Source organism: Branchiostoma lanceolatum, chromosome 15 (genome assembly GCF_035083965.1).
Source record: "Branchiostoma lanceolatum isolate klBraLanc5 chromosome 15, klBraLanc5.hap2, whole genome shotgun sequence".
NCBI lineage: Eukaryota > Metazoa > Chordata > Leptocardii > Amphioxiformes > Branchiostomatidae > Branchiostoma > Branchiostoma lanceolatum.
Genome location: NC_089736.1, coordinates 12,223,785 through 12,245,079, shown reverse-complemented (window position 1 = coordinate 12,245,079; position 21,295 = coordinate 12,223,785). Strand labels below are relative to the sequence as shown.

Genomic DNA, 21,295 nt, shown 5'->3' with positions numbered 1-21,295 from the left:
CAACACAAATACGGGCAGGGCGTAACGCTGACAGACAAGGGTACATAGTGGCAGTGCACGTTCACGACCCGTGTCACCTCAATGACGTCACAGTATCACTGAGCCTTCCCTGTAGATATGGACTGTTCTATTTTTATCATTCCAGTAGGGGGAGGGGGATAGCGTTTGTATTTTTGTGGACAAAAGTCTTACGGTCTTGTTACAGGTTTGCGTAGCAAAACCTTTATTGGATCCGTTGACATGTGAGGTGGCCGCCATCTTGATTTTGTGACGTCACCGGGTAGCCATACCATTTCATTGGGAGGGGTGTTTTTTGGGTTCGTTAGTTTAGAAGCTGTCTCTAGGGTATCTGTATCTGTATAGACGGTATAACCGCCCTTCAGCGTAACACACCAGCTTTGCAGGCACGCGGCGCGGCAGCAGCTGGTTATATTACACTGAACGGCCTGTCACACCTAGCTTTTGCACATCTGACTGCAATCGTTCTTTAAAGCTATTTAGTGAAGGTGTTCCTACAGCATCTGATGACAACGAGTTCCATTCTACTATGGTTCTCGGGAAATACGAATTTTTTAACACATCAATCCTTGGTTTATAACTCTGGTACTTAAAGGCATGACTATTTCTTGTCCTTTTCTGGGCTGGTATTAGATAATTATCAGTCGGTACATCCACAAGTTTATTAGTCATTTTGTACATCATGCAAAGCCTGGATATTTTTCTTCTGTCTTCAAGTGACTTCCACTGTAGATCTGTTTTCATTTTAGTGACACTAGCACCCCTGTCATAGTTGTTCGTGCAGAACCTGGCAGCTTGGTTCTGCACCCTCTCCAGTTTATCCTTGTCTTTCTTTGTGTAGGGTGACAAAAGATCTACGAGAAGTGTCTGAGTGTATGCAAAGTCACTACTATACAAGACAATTAAATGCTCGGTAGATCTATTTCAAGTATTCAATGTGGGGAGGGAAGGGCCTTATATTGGAATAAAGAAGTTAGGATATGGTCGTGGACTGATAATAATCACCAGTATTTGAAAACCGTATCATAATTATGATTTGCCAACGTTATTGTTTATTGTTCTTATTGTTTGTTTGCATATGTACAAATATCTAAAAACAGTATGAAAATACAGGACAAAGAACATGAGTCAGTGAAGTGTAATACTCATTACCATAAGCGATTGTTGAGATTGGCTACAATCTACCAAGCAGATGTAAGGATGCGGGTTATTCACAAGCTCATCGTTTTACATATGTTTTTAAAACATACCGTTCTCTTTTCTAGTATTGTGCCTTTTAACTGTTCGCTTCCCCCTACATCTGCTTGGAGGTCAAAAGGCTACTGCCCTCTCCTATCCCGTTTTATTTTGCTGGTATCCAACTTCTCGGTCAATGTTGCTTATTTTTGTGAATGTTGTATGGACATAAACATGAGCCTTTTGTGTTCGGTCAATGCTCCTGCCTACCATACATAGTCTAACCTAAACAAAGCCATGGATCCTTGGCCATTTTGTGAATGTTGTATGGACAAATGCATGAGCATCTTGGGTTTATGCCAAGGTTGTTGCGGATATATGTGTCATTGGCCATTCTTGTATAGCAGGATGTTGTGAATTCCTGCGGTTGATCCTTACCGTAACAGGAATTCCGCTAAAGTCGTAGCCTTGGATTTGCGCCAGAGAGATTTGACAGGACAATGCCCTAGCGTTATAGTCTCCAAGCAGATGCTGGGGTGGAAAAACGTAACGTTTTCCAGGCTCAGTGGCAGCCGGGATTCCAAACTTCTTTCTGTGCACCTAACTTCTTAGGTTATGTACGCCAGTGCACTTATTCCTGAAAATGAATTTCTATGCTTTAATACTCAGACACCCCTGCCACCCGTATCTACCCCCCCCCCCTCTCACTGGACCCGCGGCACGCTGGCGGCGTCGCTGCGGCCGATCGAATTGACAAAGCACTCAACGGATTTCATCGACAAAAAACTAATTTTTTCAGCTTTTTGTGTTTTGTTGTCTTTTTGGTCATACTTGTACGTTTTGTATGATCTTCCCATTACGGGGTAACACAAATCCAGTTAAGGACGCAGCGACGCCGCCAGCGTGCCGCGGGTCAAGTGAGAGGGGGGGGGGGGCTTGATAATCCGCCACAGTCAGTTTCCCAGACATCCTGTCGGCCATGCGAGTATCGATTATTCCAAAGTACTCTTCTCTTTTGACCACTAAGAGGTGTTTGAACGCTGGAGTTCCTTTGTACACAACCATGTGACTTTTGCCTGTCGGTTACCTTTCTCATAACTGTAGTGACTGGAGCTGCCTTCTCGCCGGTAGGTGGCGCTAGGGCAAGAACAATACGGCCTCAAATATGGTTAACTCAGTATCCCCCCCTCATCCCGGTTCAGGGCTGGAGTAGATATGGTATTAGTATATCTTACCTTTCAAATTTATCAGCAGCATGTTCAACCATTCTTCTTGGGTATTTAACTTGTGAAAAGCCATTCGAGCGCAATAAAACAATGCTGCGATGGATGTCATATTTTTTAGAGACAGCACAATATATGTTGGACACCTACGAATGTTCTTTCTTGTGTCAACTTATCGCAGATTTCTGCGATATACACGTAAAAGAACCAAACACACTTATCGAGAAGAGTGACCCGGTTTGCTTGTCTAAATACACCAGCCGTAGCGAAGTTACACTGCATTACCAGCTAACGTTAACGAAAAAGTTTCATGCTTCGTCCTCAGTCTGAGGTTCGACCGTTTTAGTCAACGCCAGAGTTCAGCGACCTAGCATGTCGGTCAATGCTCCCATTTGGTAACGGTTAAAGCCGGATCCAAGTACCGCGGCACAAAGAGATATGTTACCACAACATGACAGCACAACCAATATATGCACATCATACCTTACCATACCATACCATACCACCAGATACTGTCATATACACAACGACACTATACCAACATAATACTGTACAGTGGTGTCTGCATTAGGACATGTAGTCCTAAACTAACTTAGCAAATTTGAACAGTTGTAAGTTGCATTGTTGTTATTTCACTCAAGCCGGTGAAAGTCAAGGTCACCAGCGAAACACTAGTACTTGAAGACTTCTGTGTCGCGTGACGCGCCAAAATCCTGGGTTTAACGTTCACTAATGTACTTAAGGCTTGCTGTAATGGTAGAAAATCCCCTACAAGTGCGCTAAAGCTATCACAACAAGAGCCTCACAAAAGCGTGACTTGAATAGACACGTAAGAATACACCTGACATTGAGTCCTCTCAACGGGTCGTGTGTTTAACCTATGACCTCTCGCGGGTCCTCGTGTGAGACAGAACGTACACACAGGTGTATCGGGTTCCTTACGTTGTCTAGAACGTTCTTTAGGTCACTCTTAAAGACTTGAAACCTTTGTTTTTACAAACCAGATTCATGCTTTCAAGAAGTTTAAAACATCACGATTAGTTTGAGCTCGTTGCGATTTTGACTACACCATGTTTACGTAGTAAGCTTAGATCATGGATTATCCCTTTGAGATTCTTACTTGCTTCTCATCCGGTTCAAGGCAAGGTCCCTGACCGGCAGGACAAAGGCTCTTTTAACGCCCAAGTGTGCGTTTTGTGTGGTCAGTCTGATGAACTACATTTGGGGACTGGCACGGGTATGAGGTGTATGGGCTATAGCAGAGGTTCTATGTCTGCATGCTCTTTTTCGTTATTTCCCGTAATTCGTAAGGAGATTTGTCCTATTAACATAATTCGTAGGAAGGGGACCAAATTTTGCGTACTTACCTTCCTTGATTTTAGCGTATTTTACGTAGGGGTTTCTTCTTAATTCAGGGTAAAGCATTGTCAAGACCCCCATGCAGACCCTCATAGAAGGAGGGAGGGGGGGAATGAGTGAGTGACGGGTGACAGAAAATATTTGTAAATTTTTGAAGAGTCCGTACCTCCAACCGGTTCTATTATAGTCTAAAGCTTTTGTATGAGAGGAAGGATTTCTGACGTCCAGGCTATTTGCTAGCATGGCGTCAGGTCATCTCCTGGACGCCCTATATTAAGAAAACAAAGAAATTAGAAGCCCTGAGACCTTTTGCCTTGGAGTACTAGTAATTCTTTACTTTTCTCGAGCTGTCGGGTTGATACCTTCGACGCCAGGCGGCGCAAGTTGGCACACTCATTTTTGACGCGTCTCCTTGCGTCTGGTAACAGTATAATTCAACTGTTATGTCACTCCGAGGTGATCTCTCTGAGCAGGCACTGGCCCTACTATTGTCGACTAGTCCTCCCGCCAACTCGTTTCGACACTACTTGATGCAATATTTTTGTCGTTGTTGTTATATGTACAGTGTATAGGGACACCCTGTTTCCCTGGTAATTGCGTACACATGTGCATGATAACGTGTTCCCTTCACACACTGAAATTGTTGTTTGTTCCTCATACTAGACACTGGAACAGCATGTAAACTGATCGACATGCAAAGCTTCCATGTAATTCTCAATCCATAGAGCCCAATGCCCCCCTCCCCCTCAATTTTTGGACGCCCTGTCTTTAAAAATCCTAGCTATTAAAAGCCTGCTGGTGTCTTCAAGGTCATGACTTTACCAACGCCAAGAAGGTGGCGTCACTTCAAGGCTCCCTACTGGTCTTATCATGTACATAAACTAGTGAACTTGACCTTGCCACTTGCCCAGGGCACTGCGCCAGTGTGTACACGTACCCCACATCTTCTACAGAGATCTACACGGCGCCAGATAATGGGCATGTTGGCTGGAAAGTGACAAACATTCGGCAATATTTCACTGGCCCAAAACTGTATTTGTCATGGACTAACATAGCCTGGAAACCATACCCTCGGTGGCTCCCCGATATCTCTACGGCACTGGGAGTGACCCCCGCCCGTCCAGACGGCTTAGCCCGCTCGGGGTGTTGGTTTACGGCCTTGGATTAGATCGGCTCGGCGAAAGTAGGGTGGCAGCGGAATTAGGGTGGCAGCGGAAGTAGGGTGGCAACCGAAGTAGAAAGGCTATCAGAAACGGTTCAATAAAGCAGACTGGGCCCGGTAAAACACCCCTTAAAGCCGACCCCAAGAGACTGGGACCAGTCTAGGACTAACAAGACATTGACGTCATTCGCTAAACTCCAGCACAAAATGGGGCGGTACAGTATGTAAACAAAGTGCCGGATGCGGAGTATTTAGTGATAATTATTGGCTTATGATATATGACATACAAATTGCCTTTTTCATTCACAGTGTCATGAATAGTTTTAGGGCTAACTCGTAACTAGCACATTTTGTATATCTAAATTTCCGACATATGACTGTAGGCACCTTTACCCAACCTGACATGTTCAATATAACTTGACACTCGATGAAGGTTAGACATCCAGGTAATAAGATACGCCAAATATCAGTTACTCAAGCAACTGGATATGATTATGGATTTGGCATAAGTTGACAGTCTTTTTCATCTCTCTAGACGGCATACCACAACATTCGAGCGGTAACTACACTACAATACACAAAATGACGCATAATTCAAGAACACAGAAGAACAAGGTCTATCTACCACTTAAAAATCATGACCATAGCATGTCCAGAACACGAGATATCAAAACAGGCAGTTCCACTGCAGTACCATAGCAAGCCGCCAGGGGGCCCAAAGCCTCACAAAGACCTACCCAACTACCAAATATGAAGACAATCCATCCAGGTATTCGCGAGTTATCGTATTAACAGACGGAAGGACGGACACACACACGAACGCTGGCGAAAATATAACCTTCTTGGCGCACTTTGAAGAGAAGCCCAGTAATGGTACATAAAATGTATACGTCATGACAAATGCATCCGGTATCTTACCTCGGATTCCTTACCTAATAGTACCTATACCCTGAGGCAATAATTTTCTGCAGTATATTAGAACTATTTTGTCACGGGTGACTGAATGTTTTGTTACGCCGGGCCGCTCCCAAAGCTTTTAAGTCAAAACTACATTGAACCATATATAAAGAGAATTCAAACTCTACAACTGGATAAGAATCCGGAGATCTTTTTCCGGACATTTCGAGTGACATCCATCACTCTTCTTCAGTGTCACTAAAATGAACTAGCAGAACTAACCAGTACTTCTTTACAATATCTAGAAAAACGGTTTTACATGGCAAATCACACAGCCATGCATAAGAGGTATTGAAATGTAAAACAAGATGGGAAGGTTCCCATGGTATGACAACACCATAGGAATAGCTACGTTGAACCATGACTATTATGTAGTCACGAGACACGCCATCTGTATCATGTAGATTTGAAGCAGTCACTATTTATTTATAACTCTGACGTTAAAATCACCCGTGATCCACGTCACTAGCAGATAATGTTTTATATTGAGGGCATTCGTGAAATTTTCTTTCGGTCGTATGACTTTGTTTACAATTCAAACATGGCGAACGAGATGACGCTAGAGGTGAATTTTCCAGTTGTTTAGGTGACAACAACACATGTCTGTAGCCTGGAGGTGCCACGCCGCTTTTGTGATGATTCTCGGGTTACACCCACACATCAGCCCACGGGCTCAGCCAATCAACGCGCGACAGCCCACGGCCTTAGCCAATCAGTGCGCGACAATTTGCTCGAGCCCAGTCCCTTCCCCCTAGCTACAACAATGGCGACTCCATACTAGCAGGTTTGCTTTTTCAGTAGCTCCCGACCGGCGTTTGCGTTTTCCGACGTTTCAAACGACATTTTACCTCAGATTCATCCGTGTGGCTTTCAATTGGTGAGTTGCGTTCACTTGTCGTAGAAAATTAACGTGTAATTCGTTGAGAAAAGTCCGTTTTTTTTCAAACCCTTCTTCTTCTGAGGGGTACGGTTGAACACAAAGATATGGCCGTCAATTCGGCAACGTAAACACACTAATAGGATAGACGTGTCCTCGTGGGGTTCACTCTATTGGAACAGAGCGATGTGAGATTCATTTCGTAACCGTCTCATAAATTTCACGATTTCCCCGCGACGGTTTCACCGCATGGAAGATGGTCGTTAATTTAAGGTTGTCCTCGCTCGGATAGTAGTTAGTACACACCGAGTTAAAAATGCCAGGGGGGGCTTTTATAAGTGTTGTATACAATGCCTGCCATGCGTGTCAATTACACAACGTAACCGTACATATGTACTGATGTAATGTTCCGTTTTTATTGATTGACAGGTCGACCAAACGACAGGATGGAATCTAAGACGGTGCTATGTGTCTTATTCCTCCTCAACTGTACACCCTGGATCGTTGGACAAGCCACCGGTAAGTCACATGGACTGACCTGTTGACCGTTTTCAGTTTTAAATGTACCCGGCATGGTTTTCAGTTGTCTGTACCTGTCGAACTACGTTGGCTATAGGGTACTATAATTTGCCAACATAGGGTTTCATTTGCCGGCGCAGTTTGGAAGGGGATCCGGAAATATAGCCTTCCCGCCAAGACTGACCCTCCTAGCCAATCAATTATTCCTTTTTGCCGAATTCTACAATCACATATCCCCATAGGAAGGCCTGGTGGAGGCTAGGTTTTCAGTGCTAGCATAGGTATTTCCAATACTAACCTTCTTTTTACAACCATAAGAACTCTAATCAAGTAGGTAAAATCATTTCCTTCTCTATATATTTGACTGTATCCGCTGTGTGGAAATATTCAAGAGCGATTCGTTTCGCTTGACCTTAGATGACTTGGGTGAAGACTCAGTATTTCCGCAACGCCCACCGCACCTTATCCGTGGGGAACTGTGCATTTTTGCTGCATAATGTACCCTATACTGGTCTTATATACGTCACTTCCCTAGCCTTTATAAGAAATCACTCAGTCGTATGACTGGCTCAAGTGCAAATCTTATCAATTTTAATCACGTATTCTGTCGGACGATCCCCAGGCAAAATGCGTCATAGGACGATTACATTCAAAATAGGGGTGCCATCCTTTTTTGTCCATGCATCATATGATAAATAGAAATAGAACTAGCATTAACTTATCAATTTTAATCACATATTCTTTCGGACGATCCCGCCGAAATGCGTCACAGGACGATTACATTCGAAATAGGGGTGCAAATTTGATACCATTCTTTTTTTTTTTGTCCTTGCATCACGATTTCTAGAGGGAAATGGAATTATCATCAACTTGATTAATTAGTCATTGACTTTTCTATCTGTCCAAGGCTTACCGTGCTGGCAATGTTGTGCTTGGAATCGTGCCAGAAACTAGCAGATCATTCGACGCCAGTTGATACTCACGTGAGGCCTGGCATTGTCAGTGGTGAATAGCTTGTGACGCCGTTCGAATTTTTAACCAATGACCGAACCGTTTTGGACACCGTCCAGAAATGTATCAGTTATCGTCTTAGATGTGGTTTGTATTTCCAAAACATTGTCTAGATCACTGCAGTTTTTAAACAAGGTTGAAAAGGATCTGCGTTGCTCTACATTCTAGAAGCAGCGTAATGGTTTTACTAAGCTCCCAAAACACCCCAAGAAACACTTAGAAATTCTCATTTGTCCGTTAAGATTCTCATTTGTTCATCTTGGCATTGGGTAAAACCTGGGAATTGACACGACTTAGAAGAGGTGCTTTTGTGAATTTTTGGGAAAATGTTTTATCCAAAATGTTAATGTTGTTGTATTTTCCTGCGTCTTTGATCAATTCGTTTTCTCTTTTTCTAACTCTGGCCCTTGTGGGTTTTGTAATCTTTCAATCTCTTAGACTCTCTCTGGTCCTCCCCTAAGAAAAGGGGAATATGTTTAAGCCTTTTTTGACGAATTGATTAGAGTCAGAAAAGTCATCGTGGGAAATATAGTGACGAATTTAACCACGGTGTCATCTGATCATACCTACCTGAAATTCGGTAAAAAGAATCCTAACTAGTAGTTAACTCAATCCATCAAGCCCTTTGCCCTAAAGTCAATCGATATCGTTGCGACCTTCAAACCTTTCCAAAACAGAACCACATTTGTTTCAAATGAAGTTATCTGTCAACAGAATACCGTCGACATATTTGGTAGATCAAATGGGGTGTTCTTCTTTGTGTTCTGCTTGTTTTGGTGGTGCTACTCTGTGCCAAGCAGCTGTTGTTTCTATCCCTAAGTTTGTTATGCTTTGACATGTACAGGGCTTCAAATACTAATGGGTGTTGTGCACCTAATTTGTGCCTGTGCACCTAGATATTTTTGTAGGGTATAGGGTAAAGGTGCGACTGTACACTAGTATACAGAATATTCTTGAAAGTATCAAAAATATCAACATAATTTGTTGTATGATGTATGGTACCTGTTTAAAACTTTGGAGTTACAGAATTAATGCTAGGGTCACATTTCCTAACCGGGGCCCGGCCGGGCTGTTTGCGGAAAAAGGAAAATCAAAATGTATATCAATAAATTTGCACTAGCTATGTCCTTAGAAATTTTTCGGGTAAGTTTTGTGTTTTTGTTGTCTTTTATATCATACTTTACGTTCTGAAAGACTGCCCGGCCGGGCCCCGGTTTGGAAATGTGACCCTAGCATAAGAGAGGCATAATGGTTTGTAGTTTGTTTTGCTGGCATTCTACTTTGTTCAATGTTTGTGCACCCAAAATTCTTTCTGTGCATCCAGATTTTAGGTTAGCTAGGTGAACCAGGTCGCCTATTCCCCAAAATAAATTTCTCGAGATCTCCATTTATCAGTCTAGTCACTCCATAAAAGTAGGCCATAAAACTATAGGCGTGTGGTGTGTGCGATCTGTAGAAAGGATAATTTTGTCTGTGTTTTTAATGAGAATGTTGGCAATTGATGTCCAATCTGATTGTCTATGTGTGATCGCTATGATGTAGATCTAGCTTTCACAGTTTGAGGCGTACTACTCACTCACTCTTGAAAACCATAGGAAGATAGTTCAGTTTATAGTATAGAAAGAAAACTCTCCCCATCTACATTAATGTGCGTGTATTTCTTCTTAATGACCTAAAGCACAGTAACGGTCACTAAAAAAACTCGTGCTTGTCATAAGTCACAACTTGAATGTTTTGAAACGGCGAGAAGGAAAATCAAGATGGTTTGGTAAATAACTAGGTGACAGGTCACCGCCAGTATGTCCCTGTTCGATAGATTGTTCGATAGATTGTTCGATAGATTTTCGATAGATTGATTGATTGATTGATTTGATTAGATTAAATGTTCATTTCTTCTCAATGACCTAATAGCTATAAAAACAGTAACGATCACCAGAAACACAGCAAAACACGGCACAACTTGAATGTTTCGAAACGGCGAGAGGGAAAATCAAGATGGTTTTGTAAATAACCAGGTGACAGGTCACCGCAAGTATGTCCAGCCTTTGAAACGGTTTGTTGCGCTGGTCATCCGATCTCTGATGGCCGGTCAGTGTTTCTTTGATTGACAGGTGTTCCGTTGACAAGAAAGGCGTCTTATTTTCAGGTACCTTGTCGTCAAGCCACTAGTATCAAGCCACAGCCTTTGAAACGGTTTGTTGCGCTGGCCACCCGATATTTGATGCCCTGCAGTGTTTCTTTGATTGACAGGTTTTCCGTTGACAAGAAAGGCGTCTTATTTCCAGGTACCTTGTCGTCAAGCCACGTCTGGTTTGTTGACAAGTTTCCGGGTCAGTGAGTATGTAGGGGGCGTCGTCAGTGGTTCTCAGTTTGTGCACGTAGGCATACATGTGAGGGGACACTATGAGAGCCCTTGACTGAGGATTGTAACAAACGCTTTTTTTCAATGCCTGCATCATGAACGGGACTAGATATCTTCATAAACCGAACATGCAATGGCGAAATGGGTAGATGCATACGGAAGGTCGTGAGTTCGATCCCCGGTTGCGTACCAAAGACTTGTGCACGTAGGCATACATGTGAGGGGACATTTTGAGAGCTCTTCGCTGAGGATTGTAACAAACGCTTTTTTCTTCAATGCCTGCATCATGAACGGGATTAGATATCTTTATAATATAATTATGATAACCTTTATTGTACATCCATGCCCTTTGGGCTACGTACAGGCATTTAGGTACAAAATACATGGTAACGTTCATATAAGGACATTGACAGGATTTCTAATACTTATCTAAAACAACGGTTCTAAAACTACACAAAACTACCAAAACTTGTGCAAACAAGATGCACTTGAGATGCTTTAAATAACTGATTTGGAAGGAACAAGGAGGCGATATATCTGTTTAATAGGAGCCATGTATAATATCCAAGCAAATCTGTATGATGTCTGGACAAGTGTGTGTAATATATTGTAGGTGTTATGGTTGTCACCGGCTTTGTCGTCTCACAATTTGGGAAAAGTTAAGAAAATACACGATCGCCATTTTGTCTGCCTCTGTGCATGACCTTGTTAAATCGGAAAGAGGGGGGCGTTCCCAGAATGACATGCGCGTTTCCATGATTTCACCAATTGCCAAACTGTCGTCTGATTTCTTTTTGTCACGGATCAAATCTTCGATCGACAAGTGAGCCACTAGTTCAACAAGATCTCTTGCAAAGCTTCTCAAGCCGCAAACTCTAGCTAACTGTTTGCTTGGCTTACAGTTCGCCTTTTGTATGTCGGAACATTTTTCTCAGCAATTAGGCAAACAGACACCACCCATAATTCAAACCAAGGCTTGGTGTTCAAGTGAACACACTTGAATAACCTGGGCGTATTCTGTCTGGACTCTACACATCGTTAAAGTGTCCCACATATATGTCAAGGATTATTTCAGTGTTAAATCTTCGCACCTGTCGTAAGTCAGAAAGAAGTCCTTGTGCGAGTTTTCAAAGGCCTGTGTGCAGTGAAAGAGTCAAGGTAATTAAATTGAGTTAACGTTCAACAGCTCTGTGTTGACACCCGGAGCAATGACCTCCGAATGTCTAGACACAACAACTGACCAAGAAAGTATTTACAAACCGCAGCTAATTGTATTAGTACTAGTGTTGCGGTTGTAAAGGGTCTGTAGGGATAAGCAAACGTACTTCTATTTGCGATACGTTTGGAGCCATTTGAAAGGCCAGGTGCATGATGGGAGGATGTTAACCTTGGCCCGGCCATGTCCTGGTAATGTGATGTCAAGGTCACCCGCCATGTTTTTTTGCGCTCAGTTTTAGAAAATCAATTTTCTCTTCTTTCTCTTTCTGACCTTGCCATTAGAATACGTGAACAGCACGCGTACGAATGTAGCTCGGTTGGAAGTGAGCCAGGACTACAAAAAATGCATTAGCAGAGAAACTAAATCCCTTGACCAAAATTTAGCTGTGCTTTTGCGAGATTTATAAATATATTCCACTGCCATTGTCCCGCCTTCCCGATACCTCCCTCCCAGAACATAACAAATGGAACGTCCCTTGCACTTGTCCTGAGTTGAACCTTACGCGCCTTCACGGTGAGATGATGTAAATCTGATTTTATTAAACTCAGATGGGCCGTCATCTGCTGCTGCGAGCTATTATCCTCTTCTGCTGATACCCAGGGAAAGGATCGTGTCAAAATGTTGAAATAAGCAGACAAACATCATCGTTACGAAAGCCCAGAACTAGTATTCTAAAGAAAAACACACACACAACATAGTGCCTGTGTATGTGTGTGTATGTGTGTGTGTGTGTGTGTGTGTGTGTGTGTGTGTGTGTGTGTGTGTGTGTGTGTGTGTGTGTGTGTGTGTGTGTGTGTGTGTGTGTGTGTGTGTGTGTGTGTGTTTGTTTGTGTGTGTGGGAGGGAGAGAGTATTTAGTATGAAAAACGTTTCATACATCGATTTGGAATTAACCAGACACATTTTGATTTAGATTAACAGACATAATCCTAATGCTAATGGTCACAAATGAGGGCGAACACACATTTACGACTTAGTAATACATCAATAGCAATAACTCCGATTCTATCAATAATTGATTGTCTTTCATACATGCTCCCTATCATGGCGTGCGTAGAACGTCTCTGGCTTTCATGTAATTAAGTTACGACGAATAAAAGGTATTAGTGCCACATCAGTGATCGGATGTCTATCAAAAAGCCTCTAGGAGTTCTTTCAGTAAAGGTTTAAAAAAACTTTCATTTAGCTAGAGGTTTTTGAAACTTTCATTTTAGCACGTTAAACATAATACACATACTTATGGTCAACAAGTTAGTTGTTTGAAAAAATTACTGTACAAACAAGATGTTAAAAACTCGACTCGAGGATATATTTTACAATAAGTTGCCTTTTTTTCAACACTTAGCAACACTTGGGCATGTACATGGCTAAATGCATGCTTGTACAAATGTAACAATATATGAATAGTATAATCACGCTTTTCCATTGCATACTTTATTCAACATGTAACCTGTAGTTTGCTTGTCTTCTAATACATCATCATCATCATTCTTCCGGATTTACTAGTACGTAAATACTCTTTAAAACCTGTAATTTCATCGTAAAAATCCTATTTGTGTGTCCACTTTTCCGATGACCCCTGTGCACAGTAAGAAGCACTCGGTCAACTGGTGTTGTCTTCGTTGATTCAAATATGGCCAGAGATATGTCAAGCACGCACTGAGGCTATTTGGATACACGCACAGAAACAGCGACTCCAAATCCTTCGAGTTCGTGACGAAGGGATCTCACTCCATTTGCCGCGGGCACGTTAATTATAATGCCTCCGCTAGGCCTATCGAACGATGCGAAAATAAGCCACGTCATCTGGGTACAAAACAATCCTTATATATGGGACGACGTCCTTTTTGATGTTACCGCGTCCTCTCAGTTGGAATGATGTCACCTACAAAGACTCACCATACTTTATTTACAGGTTTGCGTAGCAAAACCTTTGTTGGATCCGTTGGCATATGTGGTGGCCGCCATCTTGATTTTGTGACGTCGCAGGGTAGCCATACCATTTTATTGGGAGGGGTGTTTTTGGGGGTCGCTAGCGTTCTCTCTATTTTCAACAATCGGCACACAACTATCACACATTCAACTGAAATAAAAAGAAAAATTCAATACCAATTCATATTTATAAAAACTTAAAGACCCCGTAATCGCTAAACTAACATAGCAAACCTGAAGTATATGTAGCCCAAATACTTAACTCTAGTTACCCTTTATCAACAGCAGCGATTAATTTCAAACTGCTTTTATCTCGTAGGTCCTTTGCTCTTTTGGACAACATCGGATTCAGATGATTTCCAGATGTCTTACCCCCAGCTCAATACATAAAGATAAAACTTCGCCTTCTGTTTATCAATTTATGACTTTCTCCAAATGCCCCGCGGTCCTTTGACCGAGTCAGACTAGCACGGTATGCGATCTTATCTTAACTCTAATTTAAACCCAAACAAAAGGCCTACTGACGGTTATACTATGCCGGTACTTGTTTGATGCTGAACAGATGGTATCTAGTCTTATATACACGAGTGGAAAGTATATAATAGACGTTTGAGTTTAAGTCGGCAATTTTTCAAAGGGTATAGAGATGTTGAGAGAAGATCTAGGAACATGTTCGTGTGGTGCAAGTTATGCTTCGCCCTGAGGATAGGGACTGATCAGTCGAGTAAAGCATAGCTGTGGGGATTATACGTAAATACAGTCAATAGATCTGAGTCTAAACGTCGCTTCGAGCGAGATTCCACCGATAAGGCAGTCATCTTTTGGGGGTCAGTAGTGAACCCTTTCTCTCTTATTTGATAAACAAAACTAAACTAGGCTAGACTAGACAATACTAGAGTTAACTTAACTAAACTAGACTAAGCTAAAGCACATTCAGTGTGCATGTAGAAGGGAACAGTATGGTAGCGAATTTCATAATAATAATGATGTATTGGTCAGAAATTACCCGTGCAATGGCAGCCAGTGCTGAATTGCTGCAGGGTTAATAATCACATAATACACAACAGATACATATTTGCTTCACACTTGCACTTTGTGGAACTGTCTCAAGGTCTGGGCGGCTGCCATTCGGCGCCAGGTGGTGACCTCAATACGACCTTCCCCAACCGGAGTCAGGTACCCATTCACACCTGGCCGGGTGGAGTGAGGAAAGTCGTGTAAAGTGCCCAAGGGCACAACATCGGGGCATATCGGGGTTTCGAACCCGGGACGTCCTCTCGGTTCCGGGCGATACACTCAACCGATTGCGCCACACGATGCCACACAATTTGAAGTGGAAATGGTATTGAAATGTTTTAACCTAGCCAAGGATTTTTCTTGGGGAGCATAATGATTATGCAATTTTGGCGACGCCACAGGGACGGAGGCATTTGTAGTTATCCTAATCTAAGTTGAATTCTTCTTTTTTTTCCACACAGATGATCAGCAGTGTGGTGGTGACTTTGACACGGACAACTATGACGTCATCTCGTCCCCAGGATTCCCTGCACCATACGTCCCCGGGAACGACTGTATCTGGCACCTCCGCGTACCAGAAGGTCCGTACTGTTTTTGACTATACTAAATATATGTATTCTAAGTTTTGATTGGTTTATTTCAAACTCTTCAATCCATGATATCTTGGCTAGTTACAAGTGTATGGTGTTTGTAGGACCGTCTTGTGTGCCTGAAATTGGAGTGATAATTTGACATCAAATATTTCTACGAGAAAAAATGAAAATGAAAATGGTAATAATACATACCGTCCTTATGTGTATTTTTCTTTACAGACTCTGAAAATCGAGCGATTAAAGCGCCTCTCTGTGGTCTTAGTCATTATTTCACATTTAGATAAGTGTAGAAAAGACTTTAACTTATGTTGACCTCTCCAAGTACGATGATGAGCTTTATTAAAACTAACGAATTTTCTTATCATTTCCGGGTTACAGGTCACGTGGTGAAGCTGACGTTTGCGTACTTGGGAACCGATCCCTGGCCCCTTGCTCCACAAAACTGTAGGCGTCACTACGTGGAGGTGTTCGACTCCCCCGACCACGGGGGAGCTCTTCTCGGTACGTTACAGATTTGCCTAGCAAAACCTTGAATAATTAATGAGCTATCCTTATTTGGCACAATTTGGCGGTTAATTTGTTCTGAACCCAAGAAGTTGATAGCTCCCCAGCGTCCTTTACAGTTTTGCATAAGATGAGCTTGAGCAGTGCTTGAGCAAACCCTCTTATTGGCTGCAAGCTGTTTTGGTAGTGACGTCGCCAGAAGCGTGTCTACCGGGGGTGAAGAGCAGGGCCCCTACGCGAGCGAGGTAGCGAATCGAGCGATAGGGGCTCTGCTTTCAGGAGGGTGGTACAAACGTATCGGCCTCCGCTGCATTGTGAAGTGCGATGAGTTAGGGATCCATTAGAAATCAGTTACAATTTTAATCGAAGGGACCACCCTTAAGATTCATGAATAGATAAATAGATATCTAGTGCGATTCAACATTGAGTTCATTCCTTTCCCCCAGGCCGTTACTGTGGTGACATCATCCCTCCTGTGGTCCTGTCCACCGGCAACGCCATGTCGGTCAAGTTCATCACCAGCAAGTGGTCCACCAACCTCCAGGGCTTCCACGGCTTCAAGGCCAAGTTCGCCAGCGTTCCGGAGGGAAGCAGTATGTCATCTTTTTTTTTGATCAAATTAGGCCTAGTTCTTGTTGTATGAGGGAGCTTCAGGCATAAGCCTCTAGCGCCAAACATCTGCACGTAAAAGAACCCAACACACTTATCGAGAAAGTATCTATGACTCACTTTTTATCAAATTACGCCTAGTTATTGTTGTATGAGGGAGCTTCATGCATAAGCCTCTAGCGCCAAACATCTGCAGGTAAAAGAACCCAACACACTTATCGAGAAGAGTACTTATGACTCAGTGTGCTTGGTAAAAAAACGCGAGCCGTAGCGAAGCCTCATTGCACTACTACTAGCTACTTGAAAAAGCATCATACCTAGCACAAACCTGTCCTTGGTGCTGAACATACTATCAACACAAGCATACAGTTCACCACTGCACGAGACACAATTTTCCCAAAGAGTGTAATGGTCCCCCTACATTCAAGATGTAAAAAGAAATTGATATCCACGTTTTCCATGCATTTTAACACAGATAATTATCTCCATGAAAAATGGAGATACTGTTTTTAGCGTGTCTGTCTGTCTGTGTGTGTGTGTGTGTGTGTGTGTGTGTGTGTGTGTGTGTCTGTGTGTGTGTGTGTGTGTGTGTGTGTGTGTGTGTGTGTGTGTGTTTGTGTGTGTTTCCGGACTATTGTAGTGAGCATAACTCAAGAACCTCTGGATGGATTACGATGAAATTTGGTATGTGGGCGGGTGTTGTGAAGCCAAAATTCAAGGTCGATTTTGGGCCCCCTGGTATGTGACCTTTGTACTGCAGCAGAACTTTCCATTTTTTCTATCTTTTGACCTGGACGTGCCATGGTCTTGATTTTTTGGTGGCAGATAGCTTGTGATGTAATGAAGAAGAGGTGTAGGTTTGGGTCCCCTAGCAGCTTGTTTTTAATGTTTTATGTTTTTGATGCCATTTGCTTTGTGTATAACTCATAAACAGACAAAGAAAGAAACTGATATACTCCCTCTTACCTTCCCTACCTCAGTTGTTGAGAGCGGCTGCCGCAGTCCCCGGAAGATCACCGACCCGACCGGAACTCTGACGTCCATCCACTTCCCGTCCGACTATGACGACATCGTGTGTAAGTGGGAGGTGCTAGTGGAGCCCGGACAGAACATCACGCTCAAGCTGCGCAGCTTCCAGTGAGTTTATCAACATCATTTCTTCGCTTTTCGTCCTCAATTGTCAATGCTGTTCCCTTTCTTTTCCTGGGTTTCTTTTTTCAACTGTTATCATTCATAAAATCTTAATGTGTTGTAAACGAGCCTGTATATTCAGCCTCAGAGCTGCCATTAGGTTTGCATTTGTTTGCTGAATAAACCAGCCATTCATTCATTCATCCATGGAGGCAGCCAACATTTACCACAGTACTTCTTCGATTCTTTTCGTAAAATTGGCGGTGCTGTTCCCTTGCTTTTCCTCAGTTTTCTGTTTTACGAAAGCAGAAACAGGGGGTTTTATTGACTCAACTGCCATACATGAAGGCAGCCAACATTGACCATAACATTTCTATGCTTCTATTCCCAAATCGTCGATGTTGTTCTCTTGCTTTTCCTTAGTTTCCTATTTTACGAAAGGAACAAACTACTAGTATGTTTTTTTATTGATTCAACTGCCGTCCAGGAAGACAACTAACGTTATGTAAGTTATATGTAGGGTATGATAATCAAGCCCTCGATGTAGATATGTGATTACAGGTTTGCGTAGCAAAACCTTTGTTGGGTCCGTTGGCATGTGTGGTTGCCGCCATCTTGATTTTGTGACGTCGCAGGGTAGCCATACAATTTCATTGGGAGGGTTTTTTTGGGGGGTCGCTAGGGTTCTCTCTGTTTTTAACAAGCCGGCACACAACTATCACACATTCAACTCAAATAAAAAGAAAAAAATCATTACCAATTCATATTCATTAAAAGACCCCATAATCGCTAAACTAGCATAGCAAACCTGTAGTATATGTAGCACAAATACTTAACTTTAGTTTCTTTTTCAGTGTGGGAGGAATTTTCCCTCTGCAGCCGCTGTGCGACGCTGAAACCGGCCGACTCACTGTCCATGACGGAGTAGGCAGCGACAAGAATCATCTAGGTAATTACCTCCATTAGAAATGATTCGTGTGGCTGTGTAAGGGGGTTTGCTTGTTTGTATTTCCGGATATTTGTGGCCAGCATAACTTAAGAACACCTGTCCTTGATAACCACCTGTCCTCAGCAACCATCCTCAATCCCTGAATCCAGGATTGACTGTACAAAAAGGTAACCATATCTCGCTTCTGCTGGTTTCCAGTTTCGATCTGCGGCAGAATGTCCGATGAGGAGACTTACTCGGTGACCACGGCGACCAATCAGATGACAGTTGAGTTCAGGGCGGGGAACACCGGACCATACAAGGGATTCTTCGCGACGTATGCATCTTCAGGTAGATACGCTTGCAAAGAAATTATTTGTTAATTGTTGTTCTTTTATTTCTACACTAATCTGTCCATGATGTAATTAATTCTATCTTTGGGTCACAGTTTGTTTGTTTGTAAATTTGTTTAATCACGAGAAGCTCAAATCAGCATTCAGGTAGTTAGTTACAACGATTATTTTGCAACCTTTCTTCTATACATCTATTTTTCATACGTACATAGAATGTAATGTTTGTTTTCGTCTTCCAATGCTTCCAAAAAGAGGTCAAACCCAACACTGTTAGGATCGCCTCTGAGGCGTCGCCAAAAAGCATAGGTTGTATTCCGTAGCATTTCTTAGGATAGTCACTTGTTCCACTTGTCACCGTTGTTAACGGCATGCACTATCTTTATACGTTTTATACGTATCGTTTCATGTTGCAATTAGCCCTCGGGCAAGAACTTTCAAATAAAACTCGAATATATATTTGTTGACTGAGGATTTTTTATCATCACAGGTTATGAAGTAATCAACGACAACGGAGTGACTGACGCTCAGTACACCGGAAGTGCGCATGCGCTTAGGGCGTACATCCCATGGTGCCTTTCGTTCACAGCGGCCATCTTGTTGCTGTGCATGCAATTATAACTGACGTCATCTGTACATATGCACTTATTGCTGTTAAACAGTGGTAGTTTTTCTTCATGTACAGTCCACGAAACATGTATGTGTATAGACAAGTAACATGACCACTTTTACACTGTTGTCATACACAGAAATCCGGCTGTAATATTGTAAATGTTTCATGGTGAAGTCTTTATCATAAAATGAACAGATTTTTATGTTTTGGGGCTAACATTAGCGATCTGTTGGCTAATGGGTTTGGCTATTCAGGACACACAGTCAGGGCTACTCAACTAGCCTGTCAATCAATCAATCAATCAACCGCAGGCATCAGGGCAGATTTATGGCGGCTGCAGACATCCATGTCAACTAGCCTGTGGCTATTGTAAAAGGCTAGCCCTGCAGACAAAGCAAAGACATCACAATAGAATTAGGCATGGACAGCATAATAATATATGACAATATTCTAAGTGCATAAAAACTATTGTATATATATAATATAAGTGACCATTAAAACATCACAATATGTGACTTTTGACTGCTTTCCAACGATTTTTAAAGATTTTCCCTGACAATGTTTTGAAAACTGACTACAGTATAATCGTTGTACATAGTATTTGTACGCCTGAAGTATTTTGTAAATAGCTGATTTTTGCCTTCAATTCAGTGATGGTGAATTCATTTATTGTTCTGAAGTGTGATACTTGTGTGTGAAATTTTCCGGATGATTTGTAAAATATTGCAGAGGCAAAATGCTTTAGATTTCCAAAGATGGATTATTATTGGTATTATGAACTGTGATTATTGTGAACTATTTGTAAATAGGGCGTGAGGGAAGGAAGCGATTTCTAATGTTGCTGTTGTTGTATTTTTTTTTTTTTTGAAATAAAATGCGTTTTTTATATATCGTGTTTATTGTCATGTTGTGGGTTATAATGGATTAGATTTTGCAGGAAAAATGCGATGCACTGAAAAATATCAGGTAAAGAACATAACTGAGCAGATGATTATATATCACCCCGAGCACACACGGTATGGTATGGTATACCGACCAATAGATATCGCGTGTATTTTAATAAAAATCTTATCTCCAAGCAAATATGTTGGAATACTAAATTGTGACGTTTTTTCTAGACAGCCATTTTTGTTACATATTTGAACTGCAAACCACAGTCGTCTACTCAAAATGCAGTGGGCTATCAGGCGACTAGGCCGCATTACCAGGAAGTCTTCGCCTGCCGACCAACTCAAGATAATGCCACCAAAAATACTACGATCAACGGGTGTTTCTGGAAAAAGACAAGACTGTACATAGCTGTAACGATAATACAGAAATTAGGGCCTTAGCTAAGGAGAAACACTTATGATTGGTTTGCTTCTTATTTTCTGGACCTACTCAGTATTCGGTAATCCTAACACCTGTCTTTGGTACTGAATCACCTTCACGTAAACCAACCAAGCTAAATTACCCATCCACAGCCGCCCTATAACGTTACTTTCTTCCATTTCTAACATAATTGAAAAGACCACAGTAGTTCCTGGAAAAAGTGACCACGACATGGTATTGGTGGATCATGGATGTTAACCTGGCACCCAAAAAAACAGGAAACCCAAGAGAAAAGTATATATTCGAACTAAAGCTGATGAACCGGCCATCAAGAGTGACCTTAGTGACTATGCAAACTTTAACAAACGAACTGAGGATATGTCCGTGACACAGAAATGGGACGATTTTAAAGATATAATGAAGCA

The 21,295-nt window shown here is 42.2% G+C and overlaps 1 protein-coding gene across 1 annotated transcript; it reads left to right on the top strand.

The window, feature by feature from the left end:
* Positions 1 to 6,633: 6,633 nt before the first annotated feature.
* Positions 6,634 to 20,406, top strand: LOC136420785 (procollagen C-endopeptidase enhancer 1-like). Its single transcript, XM_066407886.1, has 9 exons — positions 6,634 to 6,772; positions 7,202 to 7,291; positions 15,293 to 15,412; positions 15,803 to 15,925; positions 16,375 to 16,521; positions 17,518 to 17,674; positions 18,523 to 18,617; positions 18,816 to 18,947; positions 19,437 to 20,406. The coding sequence occupies exons 2-9, from the start codon at positions 7,219 to 7,221 to the stop codon at positions 19,565 to 19,567; spliced, it is 978 nt and encodes a 325-aa protein (XP_066263983.1). The 5' UTR covers positions 6,634 to 6,772; positions 7,202 to 7,218; the 3' UTR covers positions 19,568 to 20,406.
* Positions 20,407 to 21,295: the final 889 nt, after the last annotated feature.